The following is a 19156-nucleotide window of genomic DNA, read 5'->3' as shown; positions in this document are numbered from 1 at the left end:
TGTACCAAAACCCCTGGATTCCAACATCCATGAAGTATGAGAAGGTTAATAACTGGATCCAAACATCTTGGCTCTGGCCTATTCCTGTTTTAAATGCACATCACTTTGGCCACATGTTTAAATTGTTTTTTGAGGTGATTAAGACTGAAAGAAATCTTTCAGGCTGCAGACAGACTTTTAAAGCCGAAGTGGCATTTAAGAATCTTACAGTTAGTTAAGCAAAGCTTCCTCATTTGCTGCTTAAACTTGACTTTTAGGAGCCCCCAGGGAATGACATTCCCCTTCCTCTATTATAACTTTAGATGAAAGTAATATTTTGGAACTCCTTCTGAGACAGGCTGAGAAAGCTAAGGTGCTTTGTGCCTGTCGTTCCTACTTGCTCAAGTGGAGCAGTGGAGAAGGCTAGCAGCATGCATCAGGTAAGGCAGGTACCTCAAACAGTTTTTCTGATCCTAAGAGATCTGCCTATAAGCTTTTAACAAAGTGCCATACACATACTCATCTGTGCAAATGTTGTGGTAGCCCATGGTAAGAAATACTGTAGTGCAGTGTAAGGGGATGCACAGATTGTTACTGAAATCATGGTTATTCTGCTTTTTTAATTGATCAACTTCTCTGAGTCTGTCTGGGTTAATGGATTCAATGACTCTCTGCAAATACAATTACACATGCATCTGCCAGCTGCTTGTGGTATCTCTGTTTGCTTCAGCAAGAAAAGCTGTTCTTTGGCTGTATTGGCTCAGTGCGGTTTGTGGCACACAGCACTGATTTATTAGGCAGTAGTTGCATTTTTTTTTTCTTTTTTTCCTTGAATGATTGAACTGTGATGTCACTTTTTGTCTTGGCTTTAACCTTTTCAAGAACACTTTTTTTTTCCTGCAGACTATTCTCTTAACACTGGGGAAGTGGGAAATGTCCCAACGTTCATTGCAGAGCAACTCTGTCTACCCCAGCACATTCCAGGGCCACCGAATCATTTGTGGTGAGAGTGATTCAGATCTGGTTAAGATGATTTAAAGGAGAGGTTATGGGCATTCTGCAGTTGTGCATTTAAGAAAATACAGAGAGTTTTTTACTGCCTGATTGAGACCACATGGCTCCAACTTAGACTTTTTTTTAACGTGGAAATTGTTGGCTGGATGTACTCAAACGATTTTTTTTTTTTTTTTAATTGCCTAGAGGCTAAGCGTTGGGATCATAGCATTTAATGGTAAGGTCAGGGTTAAAACAAATAGTTCTTAATGTTCCTTTGAATAAAAGGAGAAATGGCTTCTTTGAATATTTTGCATAGAATACAAACATGCCTCTCTTAAATGAGAGCAAATGTATCTCAAATTCTTTTGGACATTACAGGGTAATTGGTGACCTGATTTGAGACAGAGAGAGAGGGATAGAGATAAGGGAAGATCTCCCTGTCATAAATCACAATAAATATGTTCCATTCCAAATACATTATGGAAAGTATGAAAAGTATGACCTTTTTGATTGTATACAGTTTAATTGCTTGCTCTCAAAGTTAGCATTTTGGGCTGCTTTTAAGAGGAGTGAAAAGTTGATATTATTAAACACTTTAATAAAGTGTTGTAATTATCTGGAACAAAGTATATCTCTAATCTAAAGAATGAGACACTAATAATCTATATTGTAGGCACTTTGTACTATTATATTCTTTTTATGCATATTGTTTATTCTGAAATAGATACTTGTAATAAAATCTTGTTCTTCCTTCAGTAATCTCACAGTTCTTCCTTCTCAATTATATCCTCTCTCCCATAAACTAGTGCATAGCGCTTGATATAAGACTTTCATCCTAATCTCCTTCAAATGCGAGTATTAGATGGTGAACGTTTTTTATACGGATACTTTCTAAATGGGAAAACAACTCCATGGAATTTCAAATTTAGAAAACAGATCAAAAGATATAGCATTGAAAAACACTGTTTATTCTTGCCTCTGTTTGCAAGATGAAGTAAAGATGAAGAACAATTCCTACAGTAGTTCTGCATACATGGTAATTTATCTAGAAAGAATATGTAAGTATTATTCTATAACAGCAAATCCAATAAACAACAAGTATAAGCTTTTTGCTGTCTTTAAGTATTGGGGTAGTAAATTTAGTGGGCTGAAAATAAAAAAAAAAAAAAAGAGAATAATCAGTCATATAGCTGTGTACATCCCTTTGAATCCCTTTGAACTAGTTTCTTGCTTAACATTACTTCTCTCTCTAATTTCCAGGACACACATGAACTTTGTTGTTAACTTAAAAAAAGGATAAAAACTAAAAAAACCACCAACCTTTAACCAGGGTTGACGAATCACTCTCAGTTAATTTTTGCCTCACATAAACTACAATGTAAATGTTTAAAAGTTATTTGCAGTTTTTTGTAACTTTGAAGTGCACAATGCAGATTGGAAAGCTATTAGTATTTCTGAGTAACTGCTGTGAGAATTAATCAGAGGTCAAAATGTATACTACAGCACCTTGACATTCCTGCCTCTGATACGTTAATGTGTTGTGTCAATGCTCAGTTTTACTGTGTTAATGTATATGAAATATGTAGAACCAACCTGAATTGGTTTTATACTAGACAATCCTAATTGTAGTGTGGACAAAACAGTACAGTTTTTCTACCAAAAAAAAAAAAAAAGGAAGCATGGCCTTTATGGTGCCCAGTCTTAAAAGATGCATCTTGTGCCTGAAGTCTTTGACAAATTCCAGAGCCCCTCAGTGCTTTACAGATCGAGGGAAGCAGAGGTGGTAAGATTCTAATCCGTAGTATAGGTGGGAATATCCCTGTGTCTTCACAGAAAGACCAGAATATTCTATTCTTTGAGACATCTCTGGGACAGGTTTGATAGGGCTTCTGAGGGTATGCAGGTATTAATCTGTAACTAGATTGACATTTGCCATTCTTCCCAAACTTAATGACTACTTACATGGCTTTTCTGACTGTAATGCTGGTGCAATCTGCATTGCACTGCTCATATGTAAAATAGATTCTCTCTTTTTAGTCAGTTTTTCAAACAGCGAAGAGAGGCATGATGGAAAAGGGCTGGAAATAAGAACCAAGGAGTTCCAGGATTTACATGGGCCACAGCAAGCATATATAAATTCTAGTAATTGCAAAAAGGAGTAGACCGTAAAGCAGTCTTAAGCATTGACCCTCAACCTGTTGGATTCCTATGGAATTTTTTATTTTCCAGTAAAACCTGCTTTTGGTACTGTTTCATATTTTGGTTTTCATAATGGCTGTGAAACATACGCATGGTATGCTTTGAGGCACAGCTGGCTAGGCCAGTGTATGTTGGTAGGTGGGAAGAACCTTGGAAGCGATGAATGTTTGGAGCAAGCAGGCACTGGCCGTAGCTACACAGATAGTGACCAAAGCACAGAGCAAGGGCACATGCATGCTTTTGGATCATACCATATTGCTGGCTGGCAACCACGGGTATAAGCTTGTCTGATAAGGCTGAAACCAAAGTCTCAAGTGAGAGCCATGCTGTGTCTTGCAGCTAGTGAGAGTGTGTAAAGGTGCTTTAACAGATAGCTGAACAGATAGGATCAGTTAATCATTAATTAGGCAAAGGTGATGCCTAGTCCTCAGGTCTGGCTTAGGTGGTGAATGTAGCCGTCCTCTGAAGAGTCCTTGTGGGTTTTGAAATGCACAGTAATGCAGCAGTTAACCCTAATGACAGGTATCTATTTGCGTAAACCAAGTCAGTCAGTCAGATTTTGCCTATGCTATGTAATTTCTGTGAAGGGATGCTGTGTATAAGGATGCTGAGGAAATGGTGGCATAAGTTTTGCTGCCTTGGGAGAACTGAGGCTCCAAAGACAAGCAATTTTCCTTCCCCACCCTTTCCTTCCTCTTATCTGCTGTTTCAACTAGACCCTTTCACATAGCACACTCTAAATCTGTCCTAGGACACCACAGATGTTATCTGGGAGTCCAAAGTCTTGAATCTTATTTTAGCTCTTTTAATGGGTAGCTTTCTGCTATGTCTGTTATTGTACTTATGTCTGAGGTAGGATATAAGGAAGTAGCACGCCAAAGAAAAGTACATTACTTGTAAAGATGACAGCTGCTACATAGACATCAAGCCTTTTTTTTTCCACCAGCAACTGTGAAAAATGTCTTTGATAATATTACATTATGAATCAGACCAGGTACAATCAGTATTGCTGATGCAGTGTTTTGCTAGTTAATGTTGGAAATTAATTCAGAAAGCTTCCAGTTTCAGTCCAGACAGTAGACTTAGAAACTATTCAACATGTTACAAATGAGGGTTTGCAAAGTGTCTGAAGTTCTCTGGGTCTTCTGGATATTAAACTATTATTGAAAGAAAGTTAATTTTTAGGTTGTTTGCTGTATTTCAATGATTAGCCAGGTCACCTCAGATCTAGCTTTAATAATTTCCTTTCCTGAATTTCTCTTTAAATAGTTTTCTTAAAATTTTCCAGTTGTCCTTACGTAAAGAAAGTAGTCAACATTGCTGAGTCTGAATTACAAATTAAAGAATGCATGCAAGATAGCGGGATTTAGCTGTATGGATGAAGGATACTTCAGCATATTTGGCAAAGATTGCATCCATAAGTTAAGAACAAAATTCGGCAAAAAATTTAGCCATTTAAAAATAGTGCAAATTAGCTGCATTATTGCTGGGCCTTGATTATATAACTCCTATTGGTTTCTGGGATGTCACAGAAATGTGAAAAATAAAGAAAAAGTTAAAAATAAATAAAACTTAAAAAACACTATACAGAAGGATAAATATTTTTAAATTAAAGCTGAAGTGGAATGATTGGAATTTCTGCTTTTGCTCACTGTTTCAGGCATTACTGAAGAAAAACATTCAAACCACAAAATTGTCAAGACCCCAAAGCAGGAGAATAGTCTCTGTTTACAAAGTTCTGATTTTATTTATGAACAAGAAAATATTAGGATATTGCTGATTAAAAAAGCAAACAAACAAACAAAACCCCAAGAACCAGAGTATGAGTTGTTACTAGTGTTGTTGTTTTTTTTTTTTATTTAAACATAAGGCATGTGAATTTTTTCTGAGATTTTGTTTATATATGTTGTTGGGTACCTCATACAAACACACAAAACCCACATTTTATTCTCCTGATAGTCCTGAGGGCACTTGCATGAGGACTTTGTTTTAAGCTTAGAAGATTAAAATTGTGATGATCACTAACAGAAATTATTACATAGAGCTTTAAGCCATACGCCACCAACTTCAGCCAAACCATCTGTTCTAACTATACAATTGCTGCTTTTGTTATCTGTAAATACATGAAACAGACTCAACTGTTGTAGTTATCTGTGAATACAGGTCATCCTAATCTTGAATGCTTCAGTGATGGAAGTTTCCTTCATTGGCATCCCAGCCATTCAAGACCTGCTGCTACTCTCGAAAACCATAGTCAGCGAAGTGCTGAGGTGCTTGTTCTCTACATCCTGATGCTGATCTCTGCAGGCTGAGCCTCACTGAGTAAATTTGACTGCTGTCATACTTAATGCAAGGCACTGACAAAACTGCTGACAGCTTTCTTCCTTTGTTCTCGGCTACTAGGCTGCTGACCTGACCTGCACGAATCAAGTATTTTATCTTCCGGTAAACGAAGTTATATTTACTGTGTCTGGCTTGGAAGTAACTGGGAAGTAAGAAGAGAGATGGTAGCAGGAACAGTATCCATATAAGAATGAAACAGTTTTGTATTGGATATGTAGGGTGTCATTTTGTATTTAATCTGGTCTCATTTAGCTAATGTTGAAGCTGCAAATAAAAGGGTTTATCCATTCAGCTACAATAATGTAGATAACTGTCTGCTGTAGGCATCATTTAATTGTGCCTATAAAAATCACGGTGATTGCAATATATGTCATAGTTGATATAATAATTTTCTACCTTTCATAACTCCAGCAAGATATCTGCCAGTTCTGAAGGTAAACCTGCAAGTTCTGCACTTGCCACTTCCGTGTTTTCAGTATGAATTAGACTACACACCCTGGATGGAGGTTTCTTTTTACTTATTGTTGATTTAGGTTATTAAGGTTTCACGATTGAATGTTGATGGTTTTTTTCTGTGAACTAGAGCGATTGGTCTAAAATACTTCAGCTTCTTTCGCTTTATAAGTATTATGGTTTTGAGAACAAGTATTACTGCTTCATTTGAAATGTGTGTTGCCAGCCATGAACTTGCCGCTAACTCACTCATATTAAATGCAGTCTACCTTATGTATAGAATTTAAATTGCGTGAATGCAATTTTATCCTTATAACTTTCTGTCTTTTTCTTTACTCCTAACTATTTACAGTCCTTCCCTCAAAGTTCAAAACGTTATTCCACTGGAAGATTATGCCTGGCAGTTCTGTCAGAGGTTCTCCTCCCCATGTAGGCAAAGTAATTACCGTGTGCTAGTTCAAAATCCGTTTCTGGTCAAAGGAGTATACAGTTATAGTGGATAGCTGAGAGTGGCATTTCTGTTATAGACAATAGGCATTTCATTTCAGCTAGACAATCAATCATGTTAATCCTACAAGCCTCAACATTTCTTTGGGTCTGAAAAATGTTCAACATTTTACATGTGATTATTAAATACTTTTTTTTTTTTTTTAACCTGCTGTAACTGCCTTCCCTGCTTTTAATTTTCTTTCTTTTCTTCCCTTCCATGATCATGTTAATTTCCTATCAAGTACCAGAAGTGGTAACTTGATGTAAGCCTAGGTCTGCATAAGCCAAGTAACGGTATCTGCAATTTGAGTGAATGTAGTTACAGTTATTTAGTGCACGCACCAGAGACTTAGATGCATAACTGCCCTCAGAGTTCGCCACATAAAATCCTTCCGTAACAACAGGCAAACAGACCCCTAAGAATGAAACTCCAGTACTTCATTGCCATGCAGTGCTTTATAATAACTTATATTAGTATCTTCATTCCAATCTGCTAGGCTTTTAAAAGATTGAATAATAATTTTAAGGCTAACAGCACATCTGGTAACGCAAGGTCAGGATCTGCGCTTATTCTAGAGACGTGGTCAGTGCATGGAAGGTGGTCTTAGAGTTAAGGCAGTGGAAGCTGAGTTCTGACCTGGCTCTTACCTTCCTTGGGTGACAGTGGACAAAGTGCTTAACTTCTGTTTCTCAATAATAAAACGTATCTAATTATCTTATGTTCAATTACTGTTTCAGTGCTCAAAGTCCTATTAATTGAGCTTTTCTTTAGAGAAGCATTTTTATTCAGCTGCCTCAGACACGAGAACATTCGTTGTGCAATTGCCAAGGTGCACAGTAGATTAGAGGGAACTGTTGGTCTGAAGCATTAGATCCTGTCTAGGCTGTTGTTACCAGGTGGTCCAATGCTTATATTCAACCATGTGCTAGACACTGGAAAATTATGGTGAATGTTCTTACTGAAAATACACATGAGGGTATGCCTAATGTAAGAGAATGGGAAAAATGGATGAGGGGAGGGAATGGTGGAATAGAAAGAGGGAGGCATAGTATGCTGCTCTAGTTGTCTTTTCCAGCACACTCTGAGGCTGAGAACAAACCATATGAAAGCAGGAGTGTTCTCTCTTACACCGTATGTATGTTTCTTCTGAAGCACTAAACTGTAACTCTTTTCTCATATGCTTCCCCCATTACTGGCTTTGAGTACAGGGCTGGTTGCGTTTCAGGACTGCTTTTTAAAATGTATGGGATATCTGTCTATAACTTCCTTTAAACAAATACTTGAGGACACTCAATGGAAAATAAAACAGGCAGAGTTTCCTGGATTATCTTTGGAATCCATTTTGGGGAGAAAATTTGCATGTATGTATTTCCATGTGTGGCAAAGGGTTCCTTTAGCCACAGGGTGAAAAATACAGAGCAGCATCTCTACTTTGGAAATCTAATATTCTGATTTTTTGGAAAGAGATGATAATTTTTGCATGAAACAAAACAGCAAATAAATCAATTTCTGCTGGCACAACTACAGACACAAGCAGAAGGGGTCTGCTTGACTTACTGACAAATGAATTAGTGGAACAATCTGAAATGCAGATAATGTCTACCACACTTTGACTTCAGGGTAAGATGTTCCAGGCCCAAGAATGAAGTTGTACAAAACCAGTCCATTTAATTACCTGTCAGAAAGTAAGAAATTATTGCTCACTGTCTGCCATTTCATGCCCTAAAACTATAGGAGCTCCTACGTAGTAACTAGTTAAAAGCAAAAATTGCATGTTTCAGGTGCTGAATCCTGCATAGAGTATTTCACAGTTCTGTGATAATGCTCTGAGAGTATAAAACTCTAAAAGTGTGGAAAATGAAGGGTTATATCTGGTAATCATTTAAACCTGAATTACATTAAAAAAAATAATGAAAGCATCTACAATAATATTAGGGACAAAACTGCTGAGTCAGCTATTGTCAAGCTTTTTGTGACTGCAGTTCCTCATTCTTCACGTTTATAAACTGTTCCGTCTTTGTGCTCTGATACATGGAAGCAGCTTCCATGTTTATTGGCATTGGAGGCAAGCTATTGCCTATATTGCAGTGGAGATCGAAATGTGTAAGATATTTCAAAAGAGAAAAAAAAAAAAAAGCTTCCAGCAGAATACAAAACCTAAAAAGACAAAATGAGAAAGTTGCATGGAATGTTAAGGAGTGAAATGAATGTACATTAGCTGTATGTACTCTGCCTGTTTTAATTCGAACTTGTACTTTGCTTCCTTCTTCCTCTCACTGCTCGTAGCACCTACTGATTTTAGCATAAAGTCTTCTGAAACGCAGGTAAATGTACCACAGAACTACTGTATGGACATTCTTTTTCTGTATCTACTGTCCTGCTTCTTGGCTTTTGTTTTGTTTTTACTAACCCATTATGAAGAATTGCATTTGTAGATATGTCAGAAGGCCAAAGAATTTTCCTTTTTAATGCATTTTAAATAATTTTGCAAATTGCAGACCACATTATGATCTACTAGTATTCACAGGTTTTGGTTTGTGATTTTTTTCTTTTTTTTTTTTTCTTTTTAAATATTTTTCTTTTTTCTTTAAAAACTCTGAAACTCAGAGAGCTTACAGATAATTTCACTAATGTATTTATGAAACATAACCATTTTCCAAACAAGTGGTATAATTTGGGGGGTAAAAACAAGTGGGAATTTGCAACTATTCAATTATTTTGCCATATCTCGTATTTAATGATATTGAGAAAACATATATATATATATTATGTATATAAAAATATATTTACATAACTGTTGGGTTATTGCAGCTTGCTGCTATTTCCAGTCCAATCTCTCTTTTTTTCTCCTGATATTTTCAGGCTTTTAGAATTAAATTCTGAGATCTTATATCTGAGGAAAATAATTCTAAGTGAAGAGATTTTTCAGTCTAGACCTTTAACAGCTTAGCCTCCTGAAGTTGAAGGTGTGTTGTTGTGAGCCAGTATCGGCTTTGCTCTGAAGGAAATTGATTTCAATTTCAACACATAACGACAGCTTGAAAAAATGAAATGTTATCAAGCACAGCCATCGAAGCTGTTGAGTGATTGCTTTCATTACTGAAATACAGAACTGTAACTGTAGTGGAGCAAAGAGTTCTTTTGACTTTTCAGTTGAGCCAGAAGGTGCCTACTCTGACTTTTGAGGAGGGTAGTAGTTTTTACCTTTTATTCTGATTTATTCTTCTTCAGTCTGGCTAACCTGTGAGACAGCAGAGTTATTAGAGTCGCAGGCACCTGCAAAGAAGCTCTAGCCATCTTTGCACAGATTGCACTTCATCTTAAAAGCCCTTTTAGGAGCTATATCTCAGATGTATGGCTGAGTTGTAAGTGGCAGTAATACCCATGTATGTGCCAGGAACTCAAACTTAGTCAAATAGAAGATTATATAAAATATCCTCCTATAGACTTGAAGATGTTAGTTACAAAATAATGGTCCAGAAAATAGTAAAGTGTGAAGAAACTGTCCAAGAAGAGATGATGTAGGGAAAATGTTACATTAAATATTGTTAATCACTTGTTCTGCAATAAGATTTCTGAATTTTCAGAAGAAAATTGCTGCTATAAAGAATCTCATTAAATTAACCTGCAGTACAGTACCACTTATCTAATGCGTCCAACAGCCCTCAAAAACGTCTTACAGATAAAAGTATGGTAAACTTAGTATCTTAAATTATATATAAATTATTCTTGGTTTTTTAATTCATGCTTTTTATTTACATATATGAACATAGAAACATAATTTGTAAATTTATATATGCCCAAATTCACTAGTTACAGAAGTTATTCAATGAAATGAGAAGGCATTGTTATTTTATACAACTAGCTGTATGTGTGGCAAATAATCAACACGCTTGTTGTAAAAGGTGGTTTGCAGTTTGCGCTACGTAATTGGCCCTTAAATTGCATGGTATTTTCTCTCTTTCTTGATCTGATGATTACCCAAATATAGAATAAACTGAATTATCTATCCACATCTATTTGTCAGTTAAATTGCTACTTCTGAAAGTGACACATTTATAGCACCAGCTTGTGCCCAAATACAGAAAAGAAAGTTCTGTGTAAGGTTTCTGAAAATGTTTGTGAAATCTGTGGGTTACATCTACATCTAGTCAATGCTTTTGTCTTCAGAAAACCTGCAGTTAGGATCAAGAATAATAAGGTACTTTGTGTTTTGGTGATGGGCAAAGATAAGGAAAAAAGATAAATCTTTTGGGGCAAACGGCAAAAACAAATCAATATAGGATATGAGGTAGGATTTAAACTTTGGACTTCAGAAATGGAAAATAAGTTATTCAGCATACAGGTCAGCATTCTGTTATTTCATATATGAAGGTTGACTGTAACATAAGCAATATTTTTTAAAAATTTCGTTATAAGCATACGATATTTGTTCATTCTGGTTAGAGAAGAAAACATGCAGATTTTTCTTTTAATATTGACTGCTGCTTTGGCCAGTTAAAGAAATATGATCTCCTTGCTGTTCTTCCTGAATAAATACAGCTGCACAGATGTCTTTGTTCTGCGTGATGAAACAGGATTACCTGAAATGTGGTATCTCATTTGGATACCATTGGATGCATTTGTGAAATATCATTTGCCCCAACACCACAGTACTGTCGACAAGAGTCACTTCCCGGTTTCTTTGCCGTATGTCATAAATGTACCTATGAGGCCTTGGAGCCAGTTCAACAAGAAAGGTGCTAGATGCTTTTCATTGTTCTTCTATTAAATATTTAGATATTTTTCTTATAATCAGAGTTCTAAAAAAAAAAGAGAACATACCCAGTTTTAAAAAAAGTTACTCCTGCAAGAAGTGAGTAGCCAGTAATGAACATCACCTTAACCTCCTGAACAGCCTGTTATGACAGAAACATTTATTAATCACAAATAAGTAGCTTTGGATTACATATCCAAATAAGTCATACAACAGGTACCTCTTTTGTATATTGATATATTATCTCTGGTTTCTTTAAAGAAATGTTGAAGCAGAGCAGAATCCTTGTTCCACAGGTAAAGCGAACAGAAAGAGACTTGGAAAACGTACACAAGAATGTAGGGGAGGAATTTTCCTAATGACAGGAGTAAGCTAAAAAAATGATCTTTGGAGTTACTGCAGCCTGCAAACAGCAACAGAGGACATTGCTCACTGTTCTTGGAAGCTTTGTAGCCCATGGCTCAGCCGGTCACATCTGTTACCTTCCGTAGCCTCTCCTTTTTGCATCCTTGCACAGAACTTGATGCAAAGCTTGACTTCAGAGGGAGCAGGATTAACTTGTAGGAAATGGCGGGCTGAAATGTTGACAAGTGTCTTGAAAATACGGCCTTTTTAGTATTCTTTTGCCTTTTTTTTTTTTTTTTTTTACGCTTTGAGGAGGCAGTTTTGGTCCCCAAATACCTAATTGTGGAATTTACTCAGCTGGATATGAAGTCCTCATTGAAATTTGTGAGAGCTTGGAGAACACTGTGCCACACCTGAAGAATCAGTTAAATTCTGAATAAGTATATGATGTGTACTGTTTATAATGTAACACACTTTTTATTATAAAATTGGCTTCTGTGGTTTTCATCATATAGAGCCATTTTTTAGTTGCTTAACTGGAGGTTCAGGCAAAGCACCAGCATCTATATTGAGATCTTCATTTTCTTTTAAGATTACAAAATATAAGTATTTAAAGTATGTATGTTGTTATTGGTAACTCTTTTATGAATTGCCTATACAAATAATGAAATTGTTATATAAGGCATAAAAGTATCACATTGCAAGTTGCACAAAAATTGAGCAGTGTGCAAAGAACACAGGCATCTCAATAATCTGATTACTGCAGTGTCCTCTCAATCTTATATGGCAAAGTTGATTTCTTTTAAAAATCAAGTTAAAGTCTTTAAGTAGTAATGTTTTACAGTCTGGAAGTGTTGGACTTCTTAACTTGAATGGAGAAAAAACAAAATGGAAGTTACACAGTATTGTGATGGAAACGCTGACTCTGCGAGTGCAGGAACATCAGAGTATTTCATTTTAACTTTTCTTGCTGGACATACTTAACACCACTAAGGATAAAATTACTTTTTAATTTACAACTTATCTCTCTGCACTTTTTGTAGTGGTCAGAGTTCCCTATTATAATTCTTCCCTAAGGCTATATCTTAAAGTTTCACTTCAGCTGCCATTTTAAATTAACTTTTAAGAGTGTGCAGAAAGGAAAACCTCTCTATTCCTCAGTGACTCTCAAAAAACACAAGTTCCAGCAGGATTATGCATTAGAGAGAACTTTGAACTGTTTTTCTTAAGGCCCTGGTGCTTACTCAGTCAGTGTACTGTTCAACTCTGTTTATATTTTGTTCGCAGTCATTAAAATCCCAGACACATGTGCTCGTAGGTATTTCCATCCTTGGAGGGTTGTGAGGGCATAAAGAAAAGAAGAGTGGACAAGACAGACATATTGTGTAAATGGCTACTTGATGTCAGTGTACATGAACTGCTGCTCACCTGGCATCTGACTGTCCTTTTTTGTTTGCTGTTCTGGTTTTGCCGTCATACAATAATGTAGCCAGTGGTAAAGCAAAGTAGGCTTTGAAGCGTGAAAAGCGAGTATCTTAACCATTGTTCCCCTGCTACCAAAATACCTCTGGTTTGCTTCCTTGGAGTATTGACTTTCCAGTCTAGTGATTGCGTTTCAGTGTCTGCATTAAATACTTAATTGCTATCGTTTTAACATACAGTAGATACAATGTAGGTGAAAACTACGCATAGTTGGAGAAAAGGCAAGGCAAAGAGTGGTACAGCGGAAATGCAGGCAGGAAGAGAAATGGAGCAAAGAGAACGAAGAAAAAAGTAGGAAAGAACACAGAAATTCAGTGTAATTCGAAATTGGTGAGACGCTTCATGACTAATAAAATGAATTCCAGTTACATAAAATGTATATTCCTTGTATTTGATTTTTTTTGCCAGCCTTTATCTGACATCATTACAGTTTTCTTTCAAGGGCAGAGTTCTCTACAAATTTGAATGAATGCTAGCATGGCCTGCAGGAATGCACCTAGGATGGAAGCTTGAGTTCTTGTTCTGTGGGCTGATATGTACACACATATGCAAAACCTTTCGTTGGTGTCTCTGCCTGTTTTGTTTCTATTGCGCACTTTATACAATATTGAGAACCTACAGCAAAGGGGTAGGGAAATGAGTAGATCAATTTTGTACTTTCAGTATCTAAGACCTGTGAAATAGATGTATTTTTAAACCAGTATTCTCTCTACAGGGAATTATCTTTTTCGCAAAGCATCTGTCGTGCGTTTGTTCCTCTCTGTGTCTTTTGGTTTGGTTTGGGGTTTTTTGGCTCTCCAGAAGTATTCTTGCCTTCTCACAGCTAGATAGTAATCCTCTTATCCCCAAGAGGATCAGTAGGCTGGGATAGATTGGACGTGAGTTAATGCTGCCCTAGTTAGCATAGAGCTGGAATTTTCTTGTAAGACTTGCTTTGTGGCTGTTTTTCTGTGTCTAGCCATGAGTCCTTCTGGTTTCTTTGGCTCAGTCTCCCTTTGATAGTGATTTGTTGCTTGCTTTGGTGATCCCTCTGCAGAAAGAGAATGCTTCCAAGTTTTGTCTTTGAATCTTTTTCAGTCCTTAGGAGCAGAAAATCCTCTTACCTTGACTGTTCCAAGTGTAATGGCAGTAAGGCTCATGGGGCCTGTAGGTAGCAGTTTGGTCTCTATAATAGCCCATACTATATAATAGGTAGAAAACTAAAATTCAGTCTGTGTTTGGGCAAAAAATACTTCATTAATTTTTATTAGCTGACCCTTTTTTAATTCACAAACTCTTTTGAACTGAACTGGCAACTAGCAAGGTATTGCAGGGATAAGTATTTCAATTGAATATTTTCTCATTCACTTAATTTTGATGTAATCTCCAAAAGAAATTCGCGTTAATGAATCCTCTCCTTTTATCAACATATAGATGGAAAAGAAAAAAAAATACAATTAGAGAAGGAAAGAGAATATAACTAAGTCTATTCCAGTCTATTCATTTCAAATAACTCTGCTCTTGCCCATTGTGAAGGTGAATTCTTCTTTCCACAATAAACACTGCGGTCCCACACCAGGCCTGTTTCCCATTCATCAAGCATCACCTTAATGATGGCTGAGGTAATTTTGTATTGAATTGCTTACTTATGTGTTTTTCTCTGTGGCAGACAGTGTCTGATGTAGCAGGTCAGGACTCGTCTTCAGTGGTGTGTCACTGAAGTGATGCAATGAGTCTCAGTCCCAACCAGTGTTGAGGAATAGCTCCCACTACTTGAGGCTGCCTCTGTCTATGCATGAATCAAGGGACAGTGTTGAACTTGTCCTCCTAAGAAAACAGTTTGCTTATTAAACATCATCTGACAGAAAAATATAAATGGATTTTTTATTTTAGGTTCATAGGCTTATCACAGTTTCTTTAGTATTTTGTGAGCATGGAATTTGGACAGTGGAAAGCCATACAATTTGCATGAAACTAAAACAGGATCTATCTGAGAAAATAATTAGGCTTGGAGGAGAGGTTTTCCTTTGCAGGATGTTTCTGGAAAGGAAAGAAAAATAGAACTAATGGTTAAGTAGAGCCTCATATTACAGGCTCTTGTCTGTGATTGTCTAGAAATTGAATTAACCTCTCTCTTGTGCATATCGCTTAAAATGTAACTTAGGAAAGGCTGCACAGAGGTTAAGACTCTGAAGGTCTAATAAGTAGAAATAGTAGCAGAGGTCCTCACACCGGGAGAAAGGAGTACTTGTGACAAGAGAGGAAAGGAGGGGAAGAGGGGGAAGAGAAATGTTAATTTTGGCAGTCGAGCTGACAGAACAGATTTGTCTCCAAGCCCAATAGTTGTAAAAGTAGGCCAAAGGGGTCTACTGAGTAAACAAATGGAAGTTTGTTAGTTCCTTCCAAAAATTATACTTTCTGTGTGCACTGTCTGGGCAGAACAGAAGATAGAAAAGGAACTTGTTAGTCTTTTAATGACAGAAGACAATTACATACGGTTTTAATGCCGCTATCAACATTTTTTCACCTTCAGGAATAAAACATCTATTGTTCATAAACACAGAGGGCTTGCCCACAGCGCTTGGGTGTTATTAAGGGGAATTGTCTTATGTGTAAATCTGTTAGGTTTCTTAACTCTGCATTCTGAAACAAGCATGAAATTTCAAGTTTTACAATCTGATATTTTCAGAGGAAAGTTTTGTAATGTATCTTTTATTTCTGTTAATTACATGTACTTTACTAATTAAAAAAAAGCACAATAAAAGTGAGGCAGTTCATTTCTAAAGACTCCTCACTGATTGTTATTGTGTGGTATCTGCCATCCTGTAGTGTTGCATGCTTTTCCTAAATAGGTAGGGGGGGTTCTGTAACTCTTTGGGGTTACTTTTTGGTTTTTGAGGGCAGGGGAAAGTCATCTGATAGGGAGGAAAAAAAAGTTTAATTCTGTAGTATTACTGGAATGTAACTGCAAAAATTTTCTCATAAACATGTACAAACTAAAGGAAAGATATAATTTTTTTTGGTGACAGATTTTAAGTCCTTAAAAATATTTTTTAAAAATACTGTTATCTTTTAATTCGAATTGACTCACCATGAATTTCTGTGGTTATATTTATTTATTTTAAAAAAAATCCTTACTACAGTAGGAAACTAAAAGTATATGGGGGGAAGAGAATGAAAGATTACTTTTGAAGCTTGCTGTCAAGAATTACTCATTTAGTCTTTATCCTCACCACAGCAAGATTTGAAGTTTGGGCTGGCAGAGGAGAAGAGGGAAAGGAAGGCAGAGAGAGAACATGGAAAAGCACCGATTAGGATTATGGGGTGAGAGGAAGAGAAGGAAGAGTGGTAAAGATCAGAGTGAGTTTGTAGGACTGGAGCGGGAATAACAAGCTCAGAAAGACTTGGCAAAATTTGTTTTCAGGACATCATAGTGAAAATTTGAGAACGGAAGGAAGGCTTGATCTCTAATGATTTTCCTTTAGTGACTGACCAATCTACCACCCCTTGAAAAAATGCATAGCAGCCCCTGTAAAAAAGGAATTATCCACTTCTCATACTTACTGGGCTGCTAGAGATATGGGTAAATCAGGGAGTAGCCTCTGAGAATAGGACTAGCTGATATGAGGGAATCAAACAGAGAAAAGATGGGAGCTGGTACCTTCATGACAGCAATGTGGATGGAGAACACAGACTAGCTCTTCAGAGGCCTGCACTGGAAAACGCTTGATTGACCCAATGTAAACAAAATAAGCTGTGCTTTTACCTAGTAGCAAGTACCTAAGCCCAGCACTTTTGTTGGGACATACCTTTTTGGTAGTGGAACATGTATTATATACATATACAAAAATGCAGGGCTACAAAACCAGTTTATGTTCCTGATCTCAGGCAAGAGTAAACCTATTTAAAATTTAGCAATATGGAACCTGTGCCATGGGATTATATTAGGTCGACTGGGCATGATAGACAAAAATCAAACATCCTGTGTGGCAAATAGGTGAGTATTAGGAAGAAGGGAGTAGCCAGTTAAACTGAAACGGCTTAGACTGTGGTCACAGCAAGCCAGTACATAAGATATGCAGAAAGCGTTAATTCCACCAAAACAGGACAGGGAATAGTTTTAAATTGTAAAAGTGTACAATTTTCTTAGCATTCAGAAATGTCTCACTACCTTTTCAAGAAAGTTTATTCCAGCAAGTTATTTCTTTGCGAATGCCATTAAACACTTCAAAGCACCATGTGCTTATTTCAGTAGCAATTTAGATTTTTGCAGCAGAGTGTAATGTCTTCTTGTGTGCGATGAGCCTGAACCAATCTTTTATGTTCTTTTTTTCTTTGTCTTTCTAAATGTGTGTGGGCTGCAGATGGTTCTGTGAAGGAAAAGAACTCCAGAATTCCCCTGACATTCAGATCCGTTCTGGAAGTGGAGGACTTCATTCACTAATTATAGCAGAAGCCTTTGAAGACGATACTGGACGCTATACTTGTCTGGCTTCAAATTCCATTGGTTCAGACAGTACATCAGCTGAAATATTCATTGAAGGTAAGAGGTGAAATAATAAGATACTTGATGCCTACAGGAAAAGATAACTAAGCTGAAGTTTACTTTGGGTTCTGTATGTTAAGATTACATTTGCTTTGGTGGTATTTTTATGGTGTTCCTCTGCTTCCCCTTAATGCAACACACTTTGAACGTCACATCATATTAATTCAGGTATTTCAAGGAATGTCCCAAGAATCAGTGGGTAGATATTGCTATTTTTGTAGGGTACAAGGAAGATAAAGAATGCAAAAGGAGAAACAAGCAGAGCTTTTGGCGTATGGTTAACTTTTAAGTGGTACCCTCTGTAAATCCAAGATCTGACTGTTGATACCAATAATGACTTTCATGATAGCAGTAATTCCTGCCTCAGTTCTGAACTTCCTCCCAGTGCAAATAAATGTGGCTGCCCCAAATGAGTCTTCTTCAGTCATGTGTAAATGTATTATAATTCTTCATATTTGGTACACTGACTTTAAGTCAGGTTAAAAGTCAGTCATTCTGGTTTTGTCTGGAATCAGTTGCTAGTAATTGTCAAAATATTTCTTGACTTCAAAATTAGTCATAATTCAAGTATTATATTCTCTGAGGAAACTTAATGACTTGACCATGAGTAAAATTATTAAATTATTTTTGTAGTGGAGGACTGTATTTTAGGCATGATTATATTAATTGAATACTGATTTTTATTTTAAAACATTCATCTTTCAAACATCTTGGTAATATGTATTCTTTTACCAGTTTTGTAACTCGTTAAAATTAATTTAAATGGTTAATTGAAAGCATAAAACAAGTTCATATAACAAATAGTCATAACAAATCTGAATAATACCATACCAAAATGATTAAATAGCTTTTGATTAACAAAGCAATAAACTTTTCACTATAAATTAGCTAAATTATGACAGATGTGTATTTTATAGGGTTTCTTTCATTATGTTTTTTATTCTCAGAACTTTGTTATTCCACACTGGGATATAATAGCAAAATCCCCAAGACTTTTCTGAATCTTACGGATTCCAGTAAGACTTTTCTGTACAGAAGTAAGCAGGATTTCAGAAATACTCAGGGATAGTGCAAACATATAATACTGTGTGAAGTTATAATAACAGCAGCAACACTAAAAAAGAAACAGCTAGGCAGAGAGATACAGTGAATAAAACAATTTCTTTTTTGAGATCTGGGAAAGTCTTACTATGTGGAAGTGCTCTCTTGAAGTTTTACAACATGTAACTTTGAAACAGAGAGAATTGTAGAAGTTGTTAGGCTCCTCCCCTGTGATCTTTAAGGAAACCAGATTGTCACACAAGCATTGACTTGTACATTAATAATCTTGATGACACTGATGCCTCATACTTTCTTCTGTGCAGCAGGCCCAGCCACACAAGACCTGGTTATCCTTTGCTCATGAGAAATACTTTTATGTAGACCCACTTTGCTGACTTGACATTGCTTCTCTCTTCTTACCTTTTCTGTACTACTTGTTGCTTTAATTTTTGTAGTCTAAACTTTGTAAATAAATAGGGTACTCAGGTGCCTCAGTCCAAGCTTTGTTTCATTGGAATCAGTCTGTGCTATACTATGCATATTGATT

The 19156-nt window shown here is 36.5% G+C and overlaps 1 protein-coding gene across 5 annotated transcripts in view; it reads left to right on the top strand.

Moving 5' to 3' along the window:
* The window catches only part of PALLD (palladin, cytoskeletal associated protein), a 213311-nt gene that overhangs the window by 62103 nt on the left and 132052 nt on the right, over positions 1–19156 (top strand). For all 5 annotated transcript variants that reach the window (XM_087736095.1, XM_009474784.2, XM_087736094.1 and 2 more), the window contains one exon: positions 17387–17565. In XM_087736095.1, the coding sequence (XP_087592221.1) occupies positions 17387–17565 (179 nt within the window). The remainder of the gene's footprint in view (positions 1–17386; positions 17566–19156) is intronic.

This window comes from Nipponia nippon, unplaced genomic scaffold (genome assembly GCF_047370975.1).
Source record: "Nipponia nippon isolate SJK-2023a ecotype South Korea unplaced genomic scaffold, ASM4737097v1 scaffold_6, whole genome shotgun sequence".
Taxonomy (NCBI): domain Eukaryota; kingdom Metazoa; phylum Chordata; class Aves; order Pelecaniformes; family Threskiornithidae; genus Nipponia; species Nipponia nippon.
The sequence above is the reverse complement of the archived record's forward strand: the minus strand, read 5'-3'. Positions and strand labels throughout refer to the sequence as shown.